This window comes from Diadema setosum, chromosome 8 (genome assembly GCF_964275005.1).
Source record: "Diadema setosum chromosome 8, eeDiaSeto1, whole genome shotgun sequence".
NCBI classification, from domain to species: Eukaryota; Metazoa; Echinodermata; class Echinoidea; order Diadematoida; family Diadematidae; genus Diadema; species Diadema setosum.
Window position 1 is genome coordinate 38,243,246 of NC_092692.1, and position 22,078 is coordinate 38,265,323.

General features: G+C 37.4%; 1 protein-coding gene across 1 annotated transcript; it reads left to right on the forward strand.

The window, feature by feature from the left end:
* Positions 1-508: 508 nt before the first annotated feature.
* Positions 509-21,877, forward strand: LOC140231634 (uncharacterized). Its single transcript, XM_072311784.1, has 5 exons — positions 509-814; positions 1,058-1,101; positions 1,715-1,780; positions 2,767-2,827; positions 18,945-21,877. Exons 1-5 carry the CDS (start codon positions 734-736, stop codon positions 20,028-20,030), a joined length of 1,338 nt encoding a protein of 445 aa, XP_072167885.1. The 5' UTR covers positions 509-733; the 3' UTR covers positions 20,031-21,877.
* The last annotated feature ends 201 nt before the right edge of the window (positions 21,878-22,078 follow it).

Here is a 22,078-nt window from a genome sequence, read left to right on the forward strand (position 1 = left end):
CTCATTCAGCTCGTCAGCCAAAACCTGAAACGAATATGTACTCTGATGCCCACCAACCCCCGAGCTAAGTTGAATTGTCTTCATTCAGTGCGTAAGAAATCGTTAACATGACATGCATGCATAAAACATGTGACGAATATTTAACTATTATAGATTTGCCTCAGTTCTGCTGCATTCTTTATAATCATGGTTGCCGATAACACACAACGCTGGCCAACCAGCCAACTCGAGCTCGCAGCTTTGTAAATGCCCTTTAGGACGTGACGTCACTGTGTGTTTATTATGGGATATGCTCATGAGCGGCGTACAGGCACACACACAGCGTGCTGTATGCAGTGATGAAAGCAAAAGCCGTGTGGTGTGTGTTATGTGTATTCAAGTGCGCAGCAGCAGAGCAGCCGGCGAACACGAGCCAGCAATAATACAGAAAAGAAAGCACGGGGTCCCCGTTCAAACCAGAGAACTCCGCATTGGTTTGTGTGTGTGTTCCATGAGTTCCGTATATGAAAACCCAGAGCCAAAAGGCTTCAACGTGTGACACTATTGTAATTATATAGAACTCATTCGTAGCGACAACGAGCAGGAGCTCGCAAAAGATTACCGAGCCACAAACAGCTTGCGGTGTGGTTGTCTGACCGTAGTTCAACCAGGGATTAACGTTGGGTCTGCCCCTAGCCAACGAGCACGAAGTAGTTTTGGAAGGGGAGGATCTGGCGGTCTTAGATATCGAGCAATGGACGAGGAGGAGCAGATAGACCAGGACGACCAGCAGGTTTACGCAGCTGAAGAGTTGAAACAGAAGAGAATAAGGAAGGTAAAAAGAAACAGGGGCAGTGAAACTCATCGCCTATTCTTTACTCCTACCACACAACTTCAACACGTGGGGATCCTGATTCAACATACCGTTCATCCATGTAGGCCTATACTTCCATCCCGTTCACACGTTAATGCATTCCATGTACCATCCCTCTCCCCCGTGGGAAAGTGTTACGCAATTACCCCCTTTTCTGATCGTGTTCCATTCTCTCTTCCTCTCTCTCCCCCTCTTTCTCTGCAGGGACGAGTGGAGTATCTGGTCAAATGGAAGGATTGGTCGGATAAGTAAGTTTCTTTCAGAGTAACGTCTTTATAACTTTTGCATCTTTACCTTTTTAATGTCTGTTCCAAGACTTTTATCACATTATAGTAATGATTTTAATTATGATTATAATTATAATTATATTTTCTTTTTTTTATGTATATGAAATTATGTATAGTTTAATTGAAAAAAATATTATGAAACATCTCGATCGAAGAGTGGAAGTTGTCACAGTAACTATTATAATACATGTACTTGTGCGAATTTGGAGAGAAGATTGTCGTGGCCTTTTATAGATCTTCCATTATTCACGAATCTTCACTAAAATTTCTTTTCCTTTTTCCTTTTCCCTATTCGTTGACATATAGGTTCAAGAAAACATCATTTACCTCTTACACTTTTTTTTTTTGCAGATATATGTAAAAACGATTTATATAAATGACTCTTTAATGGTAATTGTTATGTATGCGATTCCACGTCAATCATTATTTTTCTCATGACAACCTCTGCCATTAAAACTTCCATATTTTTTTCGATTTAACTTTTTATTTGCACCACTTTTAATCTTCTTACAATTGGCAAAGTTGGCATTCACATTTTTCAATCCCTTTTCCTTTCTGTCTTTTTTTTTCTAAGACATAACACCTGGGAACCGGAAGACAACATTCTAGATTCGCGCCTGGTCGAGCTTTTTGAAGCGAGGTATGGCATAATATTCTATTTTACACATTTCATTATTATTATTATAATTATTATTATTATTATTATTACTTTTACTATTGTCGTTATTACTAATACAAGTATTATTATTATTTATTAGGGTTGAGGGGAGCCACAAATCAAGAGTTATAGGGGGCATAAACAAAATTGACATGAGAATTTCTGCAATGAAATAAGTATTAATGATTATATTTCAAATACTTCACCATTATACGGGCTATCGATGGTGCGCTTATATTACATCATAACAGTTGCAGTCAGTTTTGATATAACAATACCATATCCAAAAGCAAGTCGAAAAACAAATCCAGCTGGGCCCTGTTTTATGAAGAGTAATGGATTATATAATTGATTTCTATGATAAGTCTATGGCAGCCTGTGAAGTAAGGAAATTTATGATCGATTATATTTTTTGATAAAACGGGACCCAGGATATTTATAAATGATGTCATACTATGTCAATACCTCTGGCGATTAATGAGTGTATGGATGCTAGCAAAATGAGTGATATATATATCCATTGGTGATTATCCAATGTTTACCTGATAATGCGCTAAGTGGCAGAAAATTCGAAAACCAGAACAGACACATTAAAATGTTAATCAGTTTTTGTGTATATGGCTACTTTTACAAGAAAAAAAAGATCCGATTTTTTTTAATTGCATATTAATTTGCGGTTTATGCCTAATTATGAACATTTTTTTTTTGTCTTCAATATTCGAAGGGCGCAGAGTGGAAATAGGTTTCCAAGTTTTTTGATTGTACATTGTAAATGTATGCTGTTACTCTATGGATAATGATTTCGTTTGTTCGTAGTATTTCGCTGTATCATCTTGTAAAACGCATTCATGTCTATTATGGAACGAACAACTTCCTGTGATGCGCGCTATAAGCTTGAAGTATTTATAATTATTATAATCTTATTGACTTGCATAAATATGAAAACGTATAATTATGTTCTTAAACAGACTTGCCAAGGAAGGTCCAACACATCTTATTTCAAGACGTGGACGAAGGGGTCGTAGGAAGGTGAGATTCTTTCCACTTATTTGTGGAACTGTTCCCCTTTTACAAGTGATCATATACCTTATGCAGTCAGCATAACAAATTTTGATGCCAAATGAAAATGCTGAATTGGTGTATACGCATTTACGCTCCTCCAAATCCCATAGATATGACCAATATTAACAGATTGTGTAAGGCCTAAATTCCTTGCGATTGGATGAGATGGACTTGCATATTTCTGAAACTTATTCTATATATATAAGATGACTGATTTGATGGTATGTATAATATTAATAATAAAACACACACACAAGGCAGCTACACGTCTAAGTAATATCCCACAGACTTAACATATCTATTTTCGAGTGAACTTGTTTTGTTTAGATTATATTGGTGGGCTGTGCGTTCTCATGCATACTGCACGGTGATTTTTTTTTTTTTTTTTTTTAATGGGATAACGGTATATCGCGCATATATCATACCAATAAGAAAAATTTTACTCGAAGGCTTATCGTAGTGGTATGACGACAGACCGTTCTTTATTCTTTCATCTTGTGTATGTGGTTGACGAGGGTTTACATTCGTTCTTTTTCGGAGATTTCAGTTTTCTTCATCCCATGTTTTAGATTCTTTAGTTACAAGTGACTTTTGTGTATCAAACTCATACGTAAATACTTTTGTGTATAGAAACGTTAAAAAACAACGATCATGTGCTCTTAGACAACAAAATACTCTATGACATGGTCCTTGAATACGAAAAAGATCCTCACCTCAAGGGCAATATTAATAATATGCAAGCCATTCTTTACTACACGTTCAATTGTAAAGTTTTTTTAACTTAAGAATGAGCGACTATTTACATTTTAAGCAGCATGAATAAACATAATATTCGCGTATGTTAATTATTGCGATTTATATTTCTTGAAAAGAGTCATGTTCCAATTTCGATACCTTATAAGTCCTTAACAGTATTGGCTTTTATTCTGACATGAGCATTATTATCATAAAGATATTGTAAATATCATGAAATTGATATTTTCATAAGATATGACATTTTCGTTTGTTATTATATATATATATATGAAGAGTTTGTTTGCAAAAACCGATAAGTCCATATTTGCCAAATGGAGATACTTGCGATTAAAGGTCAAGAAAAATAAAGAGAATAATAAGAAAATCTTTGCTTCTTTTGACCATAACTTCAAAAATATACCTTTATATGTAGTGACCAATATATCATTTAAAAGGTATTATTTTGTACTTTATGACAGAGATCGTACTTCAAAATCTTCAAAAATGGACTTATCGGTTTTTGCAAACAAACCCTTCATATATATATATATATATATATATATAATCATATAGGGTTTCAAATAATAGGAAAATAGTAGAATGAGAATGAGAATAAAGTATTGTATAAATCTCCATATTGCTTTCGTCGTGCGACCGTGCACAATTAATGTGACTTTTTTTCTTTTTTTTTTTCTTTTTTGCTGATGTTTGTTTGATTGTGGAGAATAGAGAGCCCCTGAATTCAACCAGATTCCCTGGAATTATACCGAAATATAACTTTGGTTGACCGTTGTATAAATTTGATAAGTCGTTCACACTTGCTTAATTTTAGAATGTTCTTATATCAAAATGCAGTGACTTCACAAATTATTAGCATATGAAATCAAGTATTTGTCTGTTGTGAGCTTAAGGGTCGGTGTTCAAAAGGTGTAGACTTTTATTTCCCAGAGAAAAGAACTTGAATGGAAAAATGTGCCTGAGGAAGGTTCGATGCTTAAACGACTTGCGTATTATGAGAAGGCGAAGTTGCACACGTTCAGCGCGAGCATGCATTATACATGTATATGTATACATAACACACATAGCTGTCGTATTGTACTGTAACTGGTGTGTTTTCGTTGTATATTATGTTTTCGTCTGTCGGTTTAATGACACAGACACACACAAGACACAAACGCACTCATAACATGCATACATAAATATATACATCATCTTGTATAATTATGTGTAATGTGTATATATAATTATTCGAACCCCTTTGGAAATCCATTTCCTTCGCTCAGCTTTTCACTTATTATTATTCAATACATAAATGAAAAAGTATCATCAGAGCGCCAATCCATAATGATCAACCCACAGAGGGGATAATGAGTACTTTTTATTTCAGATATGTTTTACCGATTAGTTCTAAGCGATGTTTTTTCCTTTATTTCCAGTGGCGAGCATTTCTTTATTTTCAAAATATCTCACTGGGGCTTAAAAAAGGATTGATGATCATGACATGGAATCGCGGGCACCCACATCCGTAAAATGCCTTGTTCTATTCATTTCAAAGCCTAGATGTCCTGAGCTGGTTTTTTTTTTCTCTCTCTCTCTCTCTCTCTGTTCATGTAAAACACTTTATCCAAAAAAGGGCTCAATTTTATTGTTGCCTCGTTTTCGCTCGCATTGCACACTTTCTTCAATCTTGCATTAAGAAAATAAGATATAGACAAACAGAATTGCAGGGTAATTTTCACCGTGTGAGATGGTACAGAATCGATCGAGTTTCCTACTGCATACATGCCAGATTGAATTTGAACATGTGCAAAATCGAACTTGATGCATTATGAAGTAATCACAGGCAAAATACTGTATAGCGATGTAATTTTTCATGTTTGGATTATTGATTTTTTTTTTTTTTTTTTTTTGGGGGGGGGGGGGAGGGGCAGTTAGAGGAGAATTCCTAAGTGGGACTTGGCAATGAGAAGGTCTTATTATGCAGTATATGTTATGTTTATAATGGAGACAATTTACACATCATTAATTTGCATATGATATGCCTTTGGTCATAGCAATGCAGATAATGGTTAAACTGAAATGCTTTTCAAAATTATTTTGAGTACTTCCGGGTGTTCTTAATTTTTATGCCTCCGCCAACGAAGTGGCCGGAGGCATTATGTTTTCGGGTCGTCCGTCCGTCCGTACGTCCGTACGTCCGTACGTCCGTACGTCCGTACGTCTGTACGTCCGTCCGTCCCGTTTTGTTTTTGTCGATATCTCAAGAACCGTGTGGTGGTTTTGCATCAAACTTGGTATGAGGGTATATCCTTGGGGGATGATACTTTGTGTGGATTTTAGGGTCACAGGGTCAAAGGTCAAAGGTCACAGGTTATTTTGTGAAAAAAAAATTGAAATTTCATGTTTTTCTCCATATCTCGCAAATGGTTCAAGGTATCTTCATGGAACTTAGTATATATGCTTGTACCGATGGGCAGTGATTATCTAGGGAAGTTGGGGGTCATGGGTCAAAGGTCAGGGGTCAAAGGTCAAGGTCAACTCCTCAAAATATAACTACTTTCCTTATATTTATGCAGTGCCTGAAGGATGTTTTTAAAACTTGATGTATGCATGTATAACCCAATATGTATTCTGTGGGAAGTTTCTTGCCAAAAGGTCAAAGGTCAAGTGAAAGTGCTAAATTGCACTTTTTCTTCCATATCTCAAAAATAACTCAAGGTATTGTCATGAAACTTACATATTTATGCATGTTCTACCTAACAGTAATTCTCTTTGGAACTGTGGGGTCAAAGGTCAAAGGCCAGGTTTCAATAATACTATTTTACCATTTGATACTGAAATTATACTTTTTCTCAATACCTTGAAAATTACTCAATGCATAAACTTGTAAAAGGGTCAAAAGTCAAGTGAAAATCATCAGTTCCCCCAAATACCTGCACTCTGACGTTTTAATCATTCATCCAATTGAACCTAGTTCTAGGAAAGTGAACATTCAGCACATTTGTGGCAAACCTGTCATTTTAATATTTTGCCAATTGTGTGAAACTGTCATCACACATTGTCAAGACATTGTACTATAGACCTATTAGGAGAACCATGTATTATGGCGGAGGCATACACCAGTCGCCGTAGCGACATTTCTAGTTTTATTTTTATTTATCTTTTTTTTTATTTTTTTTTTATTTTTTTGCTCCGTTGGTTTGCGGTACATAACAGAAGATACCTTTCTTGGATTAGTGTAGTCGTAGAAAGGACCAAACAAACCAGCAAGTCCCTAGGCGTGACGGTTGCTATTATCATCATCATCATCACTGTCATTGCTATTACCAGTTTTACAATAAATTGAAATGATAAGGAATTATACTGTCATAATTATAAGCTGATTTCAGATTGCCGTGTGCAGTCAGCATACAGAATTATAACAGAATTCGAAGGCCAATGAACGTGCATAAATAGGTCCAAGCTTGCTTGTCCAAGCAGGGACTAGTGTATTTACAAAGCGGAAACTGTGACAGTGATAAATCTCAATATGCCTGCCGATGTTCTTGTTTTTTTTTTAATTAGTAGCACTTTATGGATATTTAACCGTCGATCAATGTAATATTAAAGGCATTATTTGTCATATTGCAGATGAAACAAAAAGTCAGCTTTAGTGCTTCAAAATCAGTGGCAGATCCAGAAAGGGGGGGGGGGGGCGCAACCGGCGCACGCCCTCCCCCCCCCCTTTATTTTTCGTTAAAAAGAAAAAAAAAATGAAATGAAACCCTGAAGTGGCACCAGAAATATTAGTTGCGCCCCCCCCCCCCCCCCTTTGCAGAATTCCTGGATCCGCCCCTGAAAATAGTTCTAAAATGCGAGTCAGGGATAGAAAAACAAATGTGGAAATTTTAATAAGGATAACCAATGTTAAAAATGTATGTACCAAATGTGAACAATAGATATAATCTTGTTATACCGTCTACAGTTATGGTTTATTGAGAAAAAACAGTGATATGTATCTCCTTATATTTTAGGCTTTAAATTATTGCGAAATTTTTAGATGGTAGAATGTGTTGTGATACAACTGACCTACACATAATATGCATCAAAATAAAATGTGAAAGCTCGAACATTTTTAAAATCACTGCTCCCAGTGGTAAACAGTACCTTCCACCTTCCTGCTTCAACCATTTGTAACCATTCACTCGTAGTCGTCATGCCGCATGATTTACTTCAGTATATGATGGAGTGCTGTATAGATAAAAGATGATCTCGTAAGACGTCAGAGATACAGTTAATGACGTATTCCATTTCAAATTAAGTAAACAAGTGACCTTCTGATCCCTATCACTCGCCATACATTGAACTTGAAAACCTTCATGATTGTGATATTGCAATTCAAAAAAAAAAATATATATATATATATATATATATAGAGAGAGAGAGAGATAGATATATATATATTTATATACATAACCAGTTGGGGATTTTTCTTTCATCGACCAGAAATACATCATGGTTCTTTTGTGGCTGCGCACAAGTGACTGGTGATATTCACCGGAGAAAGTATACTACTTGAGAGAAGGTCCCTCCTGTTTGAAATAAAGTTTGTACATATAAACAAGCAATACTATCAATGACTATTTCGGGCCGAAAATATATTACAGTATATGTATTTTGAAAGTTGTGACTCTGTTTGATGTATAACTACTAGTATAACCGATTATAATACAGGCTTCTGCGATGGTTTGGTATATAGCGGTCTTTATCAATCACCTCACTCTGGCATTTAGATCCATCATCTGAAATTTAATACACGAGTTATGTTTCATGGCACCGAGATTACGTTTCCGTGGTGGAATTAATTGTACATTATGATTTGTCTCTTTACTGCAATAATAAAATGTATATTTAATTAGGTACATGTATGTTTTAATAATAATCATTTTTATGTGCTACCAGCTAAGTCTTATCTCTATCCTTGAAGGCATAATTCACCATTCGCAGATGAAACAAACACCCAGCATTAGTGCTTCAAAATAGTTCTAAATAATGTGAGTTAGGGATAGAAACAACCAATGCAAAAATTTGAACCTGTATAATCGATGTTAAGTAATTGTTGAATATACAAAATGTGAACAGTAGTTATAATAAAAATGTTTCCAGATTAAACCGTCTACACTTATGGTTTAGTGAGATAAATAGTGATATCACCTTATATTTCAGGCTTTATTGCAAAAAAAAAAATATATATATATATAATGTTTTGTGATACAACTGACCTACACTTTATGCATCAAATGTGATATCTTGAACATTTTTAAAACACTGCTCCAAAAGGTAAATAGCACCTTTAAGGTGACTCAAGGTGATCGATCTCCACCTGCATACATGAAAGACCAAGTGTTATATTATTTCGTAGAAGTATATGAGTGGCTGCAAATTAAAAGAAAAAAGAAGAGAGCGAGATTAGAAATATTGTGCAACACAATATACCGTATCTTTTGATTAGTATTATGGCACTTCAACATAGCCGGTCTGAGGAATGACAATGTATTTGTGTTACATTCGAGACTACGTGTCATGTTCTTGTTTATAATTTACAATTTTCATGATAAAACGGGCGCTATTATTGTAGCGCGCGTGGCTGTGAGTATATAAAGAGGCAGGCTTTGCTGTACCATTGTCAATTAGCGCACACAATGCATGGCTGCTGACATTACGAGAAAGTTCGCTGAATGGTAAATTCGTATGTTTTGTGACGTGTTTGTATGTGTTTACGTGCCCCCCCCCCTTCTCTTTTCTATCTATCTATCTATCTATCTGTCCATCTCTCTCTATCTCTGTATTACATTTATTAGTTTCTTTTATATATCATTTCTCAAATCCAGTCATTCAACGGCAGAGGATATGTCTATAGTGAAAACTGCATCAAAAACTCATTTGTTCTTTTTCACAGAATACACTTCCAAGCAGTTCGTGAAAAATACTCCTTCGCCAATGTATGATCCCAAGCTGCAGTTATATTTTCGTTCGAAATGAAATTGTATGTGCTATGAATATTAGGTGTAACATCATCGCGTTTGATTGCTCATATTAATCTTGATTTCTGAATAGATTTTATGCCATCATTTCACTGCGGGAATTCCCCAATCAGATGAAATAAACATTGCAAGAAACACACGCATAATAATGCCTAAACACTATAAGGGTGACACATTTCCCGTATTAGGCAACTTGTGCAAGCCATCATTCACGTATAGGCTTCTGAAATGGCGGCAACAAGATCATCAAAAGTGAAAACCTCCATGATTAACGATTTTCATAGATCAAATCTGCGCGTAAGGTAATGGAGAAATCCATATGTTATAAGCCAGGTTGGAGTTAGCTCATGTGCACATTGTTTGTATAAATGACCTTTCTTTTTTTTCAGTTGATTAGGCACTGCACTTCTTTTTCAAAGTGACGTAATGCTTTAAAGGGATGGTATAGTATTGGTTGTGGTGAAGATTCAGCTTTTAACTTTTTTTGTAAGATTCTTAGAAAACGCTGTATGTAATGGTAAAGAGCATACAATTCTAACTGGAATTCAAAGTTTAGTTTATATAAGTCCGTTTTGAAATGGCTGAGATATCCAAGTAAAATAAAACAGTCACGTAAAATAAAACAGTCATAATAAAAGGTGGGTCCCAACTTTTATCATGATCGCTTTGTTTTCAATATCTCAGCCATTTCAAAACCAATTTTCGTCGAATAAACTTTGAATTCCTCTTCGAATTATATGCTCTTTCACCTTTCATTATCTCAAAAATCATTTTCAAAAACGTTGGAAACCTGAAGCACCATCTCACCCGAAACTGTGCCATTTCTTTAGCTTGTCTGATATACCAATTTATGGAATTCATCAATCATGTTCAATTAAAGAATGAACATGCGCACAGACCAGATAAATGACCTTTGCAGAATGTTTGGTCAGTTACCACTATGTGAAGCATCCGTGTCATTATTTGCTTTACTAAAGCGTTAACAAACTTTTTTCTTCCAACATCGCCAAATACCAGGCTTGCTTTGAGGTAGATGTGATGGCGATAGCACCATTTATAAGGACTAATAAATCTCCCATTGCGCATGCTCGCCTCAGAGGAATTAAAAACCAACATGCCTGTTGGTATATACACACAATCATGGACACACACACAAAGTATAAGATCCTCTTTCTCCTATACCAACTGACCAAAAAAAAAAAAAAAAAATCGCAGCTGATATCAATTTAATAGAATATTTAGTGAGTTTAAAAACGAGCTCTTCCTCCGGATCGTGAGAATGATTTCATGGTTTTAAGATGTTCATAATTTTCATATTTTTCCAGTCTGCGTATGAGCTGAAGGAGCAATTTGTACTCTGTGCAGTGATACTATAGTAAACTAAGCAGTGGATTTGAAAGCGACATGTTTGTCGGGAGTCGGAGAATGAATGTAGTTGTTCATGACATGTTGTGTATAGTGGAGTATTTGAAATAAATTGTTAGTCATTGTTAAAAAAAAAGGAAACAATAACATTATCTCAAGTATTGGCATAAGGTGACTAAGACGCCTAATATTGAAACCCGATTATCGCTGACGTCGTGTCACAGATGACATACTGTCATCGTTTTGATAATGCTGTCATGTCATTTGAAAGGTAAAGAGAAGAAACTACATGTATTCATACAACATCCACGCTGTGAAAATTCTTCCCTGTGCCACCTTCCATGGTATGCAGTTTTGTAATCATCATTTTTTTTTTTTTTTTTTTTTGCATCCTGGTCTATTTTAAACTTCCTCACACAACGACTCAGGCTCGTGTATAATATACACAATCCTGGCATGAGATTTGTACTCGATTAACAGCATAGCTATCGTTACAAGTATATAGCAGCGTGATGACTTAGCATCCACGGGAAAACACAATAAACATGTATGTCTTCGTCATGCTCATGCATGTGTGACTTGACTGTGAAGTAGGTATAAGGATATGAAAGAGTACAATAGGCTCCTATATTGTGTCTTGTGTTTGTTGTCTTAATTTCTCAGAAGGTGTTATTGTTGTGATGTTAAGTTTATAATGTTTCCTATAGCCCAAACGGCATCATCTTGTAATTCTTGCTGGTTCGAGTTTTGCTGCTGCTGCTGCTGTAGGGTTGTTGTTGTTGTTGTTGTTGTTGTTGTTGCCGCAGTATATGTCTTAACTTCTTGTTATACCCTGATCTCAGCGCTGGACTTCATGCCATATATAGCGTGTATAACCTACATACTTGTACACCACTCAGAGTAATGATACGCCAATACGGTAATATGCTTGTTTCGAGTTTGAAAAATTTGAGGTGCCTTGGTCTTTACACAATAGTATAAAGTCAGTAATATCGTGCAAATGTTGAGCTTTACAATATCAAAAAAAAAAGAAGACTAAGAGCAGCTCGAATGATAAAGCAAACAAAGTGAAGCTTTGTCGTGACCGGAATCACCATACTCAACAATTTCCATAGACAGTAATGCTAGAACAAACCATTCATTAAACGGCCTGTTGGCGTGATGATATCTGTTCATAGATCTCTTGATAGTAACATCGTAATGCTTAATAATGTAAGGGTTAGAATAATGTAGTTGTTCTTTTTCACCATAATGAGGCTCGTTTGCATGCTTTTGACTATTGCTGAAATTGAAACACAATATTACACAAAGTCTGTAAATAATTGTTGATACCGAGTCATGTCATGTCATTAGATGCATAATTGCATGTTCACATTGACAGGTGCACAGTGTAAAGCCGAAACAGAATTTACGGTTCGTGAGGAAGGGTGCTAAGATTCCATGGTAACCAGTAGACTCCGCCCACGTGTGTGCTTTAGTTATTACCTTTGCAGCATAGCATTCACCCACAGTGGTGCTTTCGTCTCGGTGAGAACAGGAAAACTTTACATTTCACCTCTGAGGCTGTTCCATCCAAATGTTGATCATCTTAGAGTCCAATCAATTCAAAGCTCACAAAGATCCAATTAATATCTGGCGTGTAGCTGCGCTATTGTTATTTTCTGGAGATCGGTATATTTTGTCCCCTGGTCGTTAACGTTTTTACGAATTCCAAGGCGAGAGCTTAAGTTTGCGAGGAACAGAAAATAACGTCGATTCGTAATTTTCAGATTTTTTCCCTGTACATTCCTTTTCCAAGTGATTTTTTAACAACGAAAGAACATCACCACGTTATAGGATTAGGCCAATAAGGGGAGAGGTTGGTTTCGTGTGACTGTCTCGAAGAACATTATCGTCGAAGAGTATAAAATCGAAGGAGTTGTCACTTTCCACAGAAGTATAATACCTATCTTTGCAACTGATTGACAAATTGCCCTACATCGACGTAAACATCTATGAAAACATCAATGAAAACATCAATGAAAACATTTCGAAGGAGGAAGTACAATACCCATTACCCATCTGTTTATCCATGTCTTCTGGGTTTAGCCGGAACAAGAGAGAAGTATTTATGTTTCTTAAACTAATGTCCTGCAGATTGCACTTTTGGTCTGACTTGAGACTTGCTTCTCTTTTGAAAATCTGTTCATTTCGTACTATTTCTTTTTCTTCAATAGTGTTTCTGTCCTCTGAATTAGTTTCGTACTCACTACACCATGCAGTTGTCACAGATATTCCCTATAGGTGCCACTGATGAGCTATGGTGGTTTAGTGGACAGGGATGTGGACACTCAAATAGGTGGTTAGGGGTTCGAATCCTTTGCAGGAAGAACATCTGTAAACGAAATGCTGTGCTCGCTTTGTCCCACCTCAATTGAGTGTAGGATATGGATATATATACATGGCAATACTGGGGTATAATAATGATGACGTGTCATTCTGGGACAAAGATGCTGATACTGACGAAGCTTGAATATCAATATGTTATTAATAATATCACTTTTATTATTGTTTAATATACCCTTTCATTGTTTGTGAGGAAGTAGTGTAGGAAATGGGAGTTGTGTGAAGTAGTTTCAGGCGATAGTATTTATAATTAGGAAGTCATTCATTGATTACACATACGACAGCAGTCAACTTTACAGATCCCTTCATTATGTGTTCAAAATGGTCAATAATAATGGTTGCCCATGACAACTTCAGAATATTTCAGTCGGCTTGCCTGTCCTGGCAACTATCTGTCGTGATATGTAGTAGGGACACGGTGTTCACAAGTTCGCAGTGTGTAAGTTATAGAATCCATATAGTGACTGCCCGAGGATGAAATTTCCATACATTTCAGTGCATTAGGAAAGTCGTCTACAGGGGATTCATTTTCTGCTTACATGTACTTCTTCGTTTTGAGGCGGGAGGATTAAAGTAGGTCGAAGCAGGAAATTCCTGCGTTGGCGATTGAACGAATTGAATTGTAGATTTTATGTGAAACAGATTCTGATCATGTAGATATCATCTGTTCGCTTCCTCCTGCGCAAAAATGAAAAGAAAAGAAGAAAACAACAACACCACCACTACAAAACAAGATAAAAAGAAAAAAAAATAATCAAACACATCTAACCACCCCCTGCCCCCCCCCCCCCCCCCGACAAATTCATTACTGCAGTATTCGGTCTGTATAGATTGATGTTCATTTACGTGCCGTATATACAGTTAGTGTGCGCGCGGATGAGAAAGTCGTGATAGCATGAGCAATATGCCGGCTTTTCAATTTATTCAAATAAATGGATATTTATCCCCTAGGACCTAGCAACTAGCTCTTCAATTCACCTGTCCGATGTAAATGCATACATCTCCATACTTGTAATTCAGTTTACGCCATTAGATATCGTTATGTTGTGGATGAGGCCCATGCGAGTTTGATCGTCCATAACAAGTCTTTTATCATCTGGAAGTATGCTCGAAATTTGAATAATGTTCGGGAAGTGGTCGATTGTAATGGAATCGAGTGTACAACAAAGTGATATTGACCATTGTATTTAAATCGCGCAGATAGCTCTTTTACAAACATATGTAACCCTTGCAGAGTATAGGATTTTGGTAGGTTTGCTTGCCTTGCGTAGCAGCAAACTGACGTGTCTAAATTCAAATTTCTGGCACCCACAAAGCTTGCCCGAAGTTTATCCAACATAGGACTGAAATATTCTTTTGAGTTTGTGGAGGTGGAAACAAATGTTTGTTACACATTGGTCGTCAGAGGAGAACTTTTCATAGTTATTATAGAATTTAAAGGAGACCTCCGGATCATTTTCATACTTTTACATATGGAGAACTAAAAATTGGTTATACTTGGTACAGAGTTTCAGAATTCATAGTGATTGGGATGAAGAATAAGAATGTTTTCAAAATTTATAACAAATCGCAATGAACAAGGATGATGGCAGGACAGCCTCACTATACAAGAATGCATTAGTATGAGCTCAAGGAAGCAGAACAAAAGAAGAAAGCATGCATGTTCTACACAGGTGAACTTGTTAAGCACATGGTATTGTAATGGTATTCCATTGCTACATTTCTGAATGTGAGGCTCCTATGTCATCAACAATATTCAGTGTAATATTTGTTTCAGGTTTTTATATTAGAATATTGATTTCTCTGCTCAAGGACCACAATAGATTCCACAAATCTATGCATGGAACTATGGATTTATGTACTCCATGATGTGAAATGATGAAAATTGTCTGGAATGCCCCTTTAACACATTAGTACACCATGGTAGTCTGGCCAAAACATAGAAAGATAAACGACGTCAGGTGCAAAGAATAGAACAGTCGTCACATTAAGACCCGGAACAAAAAAAGAAAAGAAAATAGAAACAGGGAAGACCTTATTTCTCTTTGCCGTAAAAGTAATAATGTCAGAATGTCAACAAGATGTGCTTGTAAATGCACGTGATTTAGAAGGTGACTTTGCGACCCTTTCGCTCACGTGCATTTGGCTTTTTTTTTAAATCTTTTTCGTTTCTGATTTAAAAAAAAAAAATAGAATTGCAACATACCTTGTGATGCTGGAATTCATTTGAAGCAGCTGTTTGTAACAGCCTCGTGCATGTTAATGGAAACTCAAAATTTCGAGGCGACTTCCGAACTCAATATCAAAATATAATGAACAAAAGAAGACACTGAATGGAACAAATTCACGTAAGGGTTCTTGGAGGTTATATTGACAAAACTAAAGGGGAAAGAGGGTCACATCTAGGCCAGAGTAATAAACGCATACTTCAGTGATCTGTTGCTAGAGGGGTGTTATATCGAATGTAAGGAATGTAGATCTAAATTCTCAACAACAACAAAAATGCTTCGTAATTTCAAATGGATGAATATAACCTAGTTTGTAGGCCTACATTTCGATTAACCCGTTGAGGACGGGCTGATTTCACTACAACACGCATTGCCCATAGACACACCTGCCCAAGTAAACTCGGGACTCGTCTTCAATGGGCCAAGTTCCTATAATGATGTGGACTACATAAACTGAAATTATCAAGGAAGATGATTTAAAGATCATTGTGTGCTCTGAATATGATTGTAAATTCTCTATTCAGTTTATTTATAAACAAACAATTTATGTGAAACTTTTTTTTTTCAAATCTAAAAATTGATTGAAACCCCCCCCCCCAAAAAAAAAGAAGAAATGTGATCTACCATCAATTTCAAAAGGATGGGTTCTATGTAAAAGCAAGCAGCTTGGTGATCTACAGGCAAGGGCGATGAAATTCAAGCACTAAAACACACAACAACGTAGAAAAAAAAACATAACCACGACAAAAGCATCAACACTAAAAAATGAAGGCAAAAAAAAAAATGTGTAGAATACATGAAAATAATGTTATTTTAGCTTTGGTTTATAGACCTATATCGTATAACTGGATTTTAATATGCTTATCAAGTTTGCCTTCTCTTAATCTCTCAGGAGAGTTAGAAAGTTATTGAAACGTAGATGTAGATTGAAGACATTACATCGAAAGTGTGGAAACGTGCGTATTTTGTTTGTCTTTTTCTACGTGTGCATTCTGTCTCAGAATGTTGGACCGAGAAGGGGCAAGTGAGGGCGTGTCGAGTTTCATAAAAATGACGCGACACCACGTCCCCCATGAGGGGACTAGATTGCAGTTCAACGTTGTGGTACTGGATTCGTTGTTGTACTTTTTTTTACATCACAGATGCTTATATCTCAATTAATTTAAACACGAACATGCCTGTAATCTCAAGTGACATTTTCTTGCTCATGCTCAAAGCTGAGCTACGAGCTGGCCTATATTCTGAACCCCACCGATATATGTATTGTATAATAGGGCTTGCTATCCAGCCGGGATAATATTGTGTTGGTGGAGACAAAGATTGAGTTTGTAACTTTTTGCGAGATACTAAGAAACCACATATTATGAAATGTTACAGAGACATAATACTAATACATAATACATTATCTCACATAAAAAAAAGGTGAATAAGTGCTTGGTAAAGTGCTTGGTACTGCAAAATCGGAAAATAGCATTCAACACAGACATACTAAAGCTTTTCGACATGCGATTTTACTCTGATGAGTGCATGTCCAAAAGCTTTAGTATGTTTGTGTTGAATGCTATTTTTCGATTTTGCAGTACCAAGTACTTTACCAAGCACTTTTTCACCTTTTTTTATGTGAGATAATGAGAAACCTCTTTTACAATAAAAAAACATGTAATTCCAAGAGGAATTCAACGTTTATTTGATGAAAATCGGTTTTGACATGGCTGAGATATCAAAAACAAAAAGATACTAAATGTGGGACATACTATGTCTGTGTTGAATGCTATTTTCTGGGGGGAAAAAAAGGTAGAAACCTGAAGCCAGGTCTCAACTAAAACTATACCATCCCTTTAAGTAATCTGACAGATTAAGAGCGATGGTCTATACCAGCAGTATGTCCAGTCTCACAGTCACGCTGCTTTTAGACTTTCAATAGTTTTAACAATTCAGGTCTTTGTACATGTGCTACAGCATGCGCTGTGAAGAGAGTTATGGCACTTTATAATGTCGAAGCGAATAAAGCATTATAACTGTCTAAAAATGTATATTAGCGTTTACTCTTAAGCCTTACTAGCTTTATTTCCCCCTTGATATCCGCACATGATTTTCAAAACAGAAATAACAATAATCATAGGTTTGCATAGCAAACCATTCAGTCTTAAGAAATATTCTAAATTGTGCATTTTATTTTCATTTACGTCACATGGTCACCATAACACATTATACACCCCATACAGAGGGGAAAATTAATGATTTAAGCCGTGAATGTATACTCTTCTGATATTCAACACGTCAAGAAAAGTCTGGTAAATATCCATGTGATAAGTCCATCGTAAAAACAAGCCTGCATAATCAGATGCCACATAAATGAAGCTGAAGATGAACCTGATTATACATGTAATCTTGCGTAGACAACGTGCCGCCCAAAGAACGCTTACGCATGGGGACCAGGCATGAACGTCGCATACCGTTCAATTCGACCCATTAAGGTTGTCATCTTGATCTCCCGAAAGAAATAAAAAAGGACTCATACCCGATTTACATCTTCACATTTCAACTTCACATTGTCCAGTCACTCAGAGGGACATGCGTCATTGCGCCAATTCTCAAATTCCCGTGCCATCCATATCTGATAATTTTCCCGTTTTGTTTTGTTTTGTTTGTTTGTTTGTGTGTGTGTGTGTTTTTTTTTTTTTTGTTTTTTGTTTTTTTTTTGGGGGGGGGGATATTTGATAACACGTAGACATCTTCATCCTGTCTTACGTTTAGGTCAACAGTGATTGCTACTGCTAGTTTATTTGAGCTGACAGCTTTAGTTTCCCACCACAATCACACACAGTGTGAGAGTATGTATCATGCTGTTATTCCAAGGATATAATGTACTGACAATATTGATGAATTTTGATTAATCATTGTCACTATCGCATAAATGCAGCGATGCCACAATCTTGGCGAAACTTAAAGCGCGCTCTCTATAGGTATATACGATCCTTTATGGGACAAACCATCAAGATGGTGTTCGCAGGATATTTAGTTCAGTTAGAGTACCCGCTTAACAACAGCATTCTTGTTTCCTGATTATCGGCATGACTGAAAACGGTACCTTCAGAATTTCATCATACTTGTACAGGTTATAAAGTCAATGGTTTAATTTCAGGAATATGTCCGTGAGGCCGGTAGTCAGAGTTAAGTAAAATTTCTGTATGTTTGCTGTCTAAGCTGCGAAGCGAAGAAATACTCGAGATGATCCGTCAAAGCAGGAAAGGATTCAAAATGATTTATTTCTGGGCCTAAGGTCAAGTGTAATAAAATCTTAGACAAATCTAACGATTGTTTTCTTTCTTTTGTTTCTCTTATCAGTCTACTACAGATGTCATCGAGATACTCAACTTCTCCAAGCCAGTGGGGCAGCCACCACTGATCCGTGGGCGAGGACGTGGTCGGGGCCGAGGATCCGAGCGTTCAAGAGGTCGGGGAAGCAGCATGGGACGTGGTCAGAGCAGTACCCTGGGTCGCGGCCGTGGCAGCATATTCGGCCGTGGTCGCGGTAGTGACCTTGGCAGGGTCAGAGGTCGCGGAAGGGGACGAGGTCGTGGCCGAGGTCGTGGTCGAGGCCTAATTAGGCTCAACAGAGCAGAAAGTATGCCCGAAGGGGTATCGTCCTTGCCTATGGTGGGCCAGAGTCCCCTGGACGTCAACTCAAACTCCACAATCTTCTTTAAAGATGAACTCGTAGAGAATGACGATGAGGAGCGCGAACCCGAGGACAGGGTGATGTTCGAAGCGGTGGCTGAAGATGAACACGAAGACGCAGATGAGATAACCGTTGATGACGAAGTGTCTGTGAAAGTCAGTGCAACGGATTTTGAAAGCGAGTCGCAGCAACCGACAGTGGCACCATCGACGAGCGCAACGGCGATGGCAAAGGCGGCGAAAGGGAAAACGAAGGACGCCAAGTCGGCTGGTCCGGGCAGAAAGCCTAGAGATGGTAAGAAGCAGGATCAGGGAGTGAATGTGAGCGAGACGGCGGCCAAACCAAGCCCTCCGCCGCTCCCGCCTTCGGCCAGCCTTTGGAAGCCGCGCCAGTCCTTGCTTCCAGCTGGAGAGGTTCTCATTACGGACGTTACAAGTCAAGACGTTACCTTCACGGTGAGGGAATGCTGCACCAGTCGCGGATTCTTCAGAGAGATGAAGCAGGAAGTGCACGGGACGTCGACCGCCGTCACGAGCGCCTCCATGAACTCCGATCCTGATGACCAAGCAATGTCGTCACAGGTTCCCTCGTCGACATCGTCGTCTTCGTCGTCGACGACAGCTCAGGAAGTGACGGTGAACGGGAAGGACAAAGTGAGCGTGAGTGAAAGTTCGCCTACCGTCAATGCACATGAAGAAGGCGAAGAGCAGACTCCCAAGGTCGAGCCGGTAGAACAATCGTCTCATGAGTAGCCGCTGTATACTAGTTGCATGACACCCAGGAAATGCATTAACTTGTTCCACGCCTTCACTCCCTGTATGATGCAAGAGATATTACTACTGTATTTTACATTACTTTTCCACTTGTCTGTGATTGTGACATCATGCGGGAGTCCCAAAATTTTATAGGGATACGGACCTACGAATACGTCAAGATTTTCAGCACGTGAGAGATGAAAGCTCCCCGCGGAAAGTTCGCTTCTTGTTTCGGTGGAACATTGCAAAGACTCGACAGATACACACTGTGCATTTTCTTATTTAGGATAGCTGGCTTTGAAAGGAAGGTAAACTTTTGATAGAAAAACTGTTCGGCTTTCATTTTGCAATTCCTCTTGGGCCACAGCACCGCATGTGAAAACTTTAGTAATCGTATGTAATTTGGCTGGCGTCCTTATATATGCGTTCAGTTCGATCAATTAGGTATCAAGATAAACAATATTATGTTACAAAGCGCTTTATCAATAAATCGAGTTCAGGTGCCTGGCATGCCCTGTTTATTTCCAAATGCCTACCACTGTGTTAAGTGTTTTTCGTGTTATATTGGGAGCTTTTATGGCGACTCTGGTAAACCATTATATTGTGACCATTTCGTTTTTTAAACTCCGAAATATATTGTGAGTGACAAAGGAAATTGTGAGGGTATCCATGCCGCTGTCCATATACCACTTAGTGTTTGAATGTAATGCCACATGCTGTAGGAATTAATTATTGATTAACGATTTTCACTAACGTCAGTTACGAAGTCACAGTACATTGTAAGGAATTTGATGAGCCATGAGTATAGTTTAATTTTGCAGGGATTCCACATAATGGTGCGTATTCATTGATGATTGCACTGATTTGAGTTCATCATGTCACTGTGACTTTATTATGATTATCATTATTTGTCATCGCGGATATACCGTGCTACATTATCGTGGTCCTTAGTACACGTAATGTTGATCTGATGTTTAAGCAAGACACGGATCCATTTCAATGTAAAACCAGCACATGATATTATGTCCAGGGATGAGCTTTTTTTTTATTTTTTATCCAAGACCATCCTAGATGTGGTCGAGTCCCTGGAAACAAGGACTGTCGTGAATAATAGAGGGATGCCTTCTAACTCAATAATGTAATCAAGAACGTAGTTAATGAACACATTCCCAAACATTTCATCTTTGTCGCGGAATTGTAGTTGTGCCTCCCTGTTGCAAGAGATGACGTACGCAGTAAAATAATTATGATGAACAATTATGATGATTGAAGGTGTTCGTAATGGTACAACTGTTACCAGTAAATGTAGTTTCTTACAACTGAATAGATTATCACTTTCCTAGAAGCATAAAAATGGAAAGAATCATGAAACAGAATGTAACAGGACGTATTGCTAGCGATTACTTGCTACATACAGCAATCTGCGTAGGTTTGATGTGTGATCATAAATCTATCCGCAGTTTTTGGATTGTTTATGATTTTATTTTTCCTATCCAATAGGTCAAGAAATCCAAGTCATCGTCAGATGCTCTGTCAGTACGATTCGCCAAAATTTGTTTTGCGTCGAGATGAAAGGATTCACTCCATACGGCGCACTGTCAAGTCAGTTTGCTTTTAACTGGCATGTGACGGCGAACAAAAGTATAATTTGTGTTGTTTTGTGAAGTACTTAAAAACGGAAAGTGAAATGTCATGCTGTGCTGAACCTCATGTCTGAGTTTGGACGTGCGATTGAATGGGAAAGGGATAACCAAGAGTGTTAAAGGAGCAGAATCGCCAATTAGTAATGTGGGGAACTCCGTTGTTTGCTTGTGGAGTTTTGGCAATTTTATATTTGAAGAGTTTGTTCGCAAAAACCGATAAGTCCAAAATTGTCAAATGGAGATATTTGCGGTTAAAGGTCAAGAAAAATAAAGAGAATAATAAGAAAATTTTTGCTTCTTTTGACCATAACTTCAAATATGTACCTTTATATAATAGTGACCAATATATCATTCAAAAGGTATTATTTTGTACTTTATGACAGAGACCGTACTTCAAAATCT

Coding starts and splice junctions, on each gene's coding strand:
- LOC140231634 (XM_072311784.1), top strand. CDS start 734: ATGGACGAGGAGGAGCAGATAGACCAGGACGACCAGCAGGTTTACGCA. Junction 1,102..1,714: donor TGGAAGGATTGGTCGGATAA/GTAAGTTTCTTT, acceptor TTTTTTTCTAAG/ACATAACACCTGGGAACCGG. Junction 2,828..18,944: donor GACGAAGGGGTCGTAGGAAG/GTGAGATTCTTT, acceptor TTCTCTTATCAG/TCTACTACAGATGTCATCGA.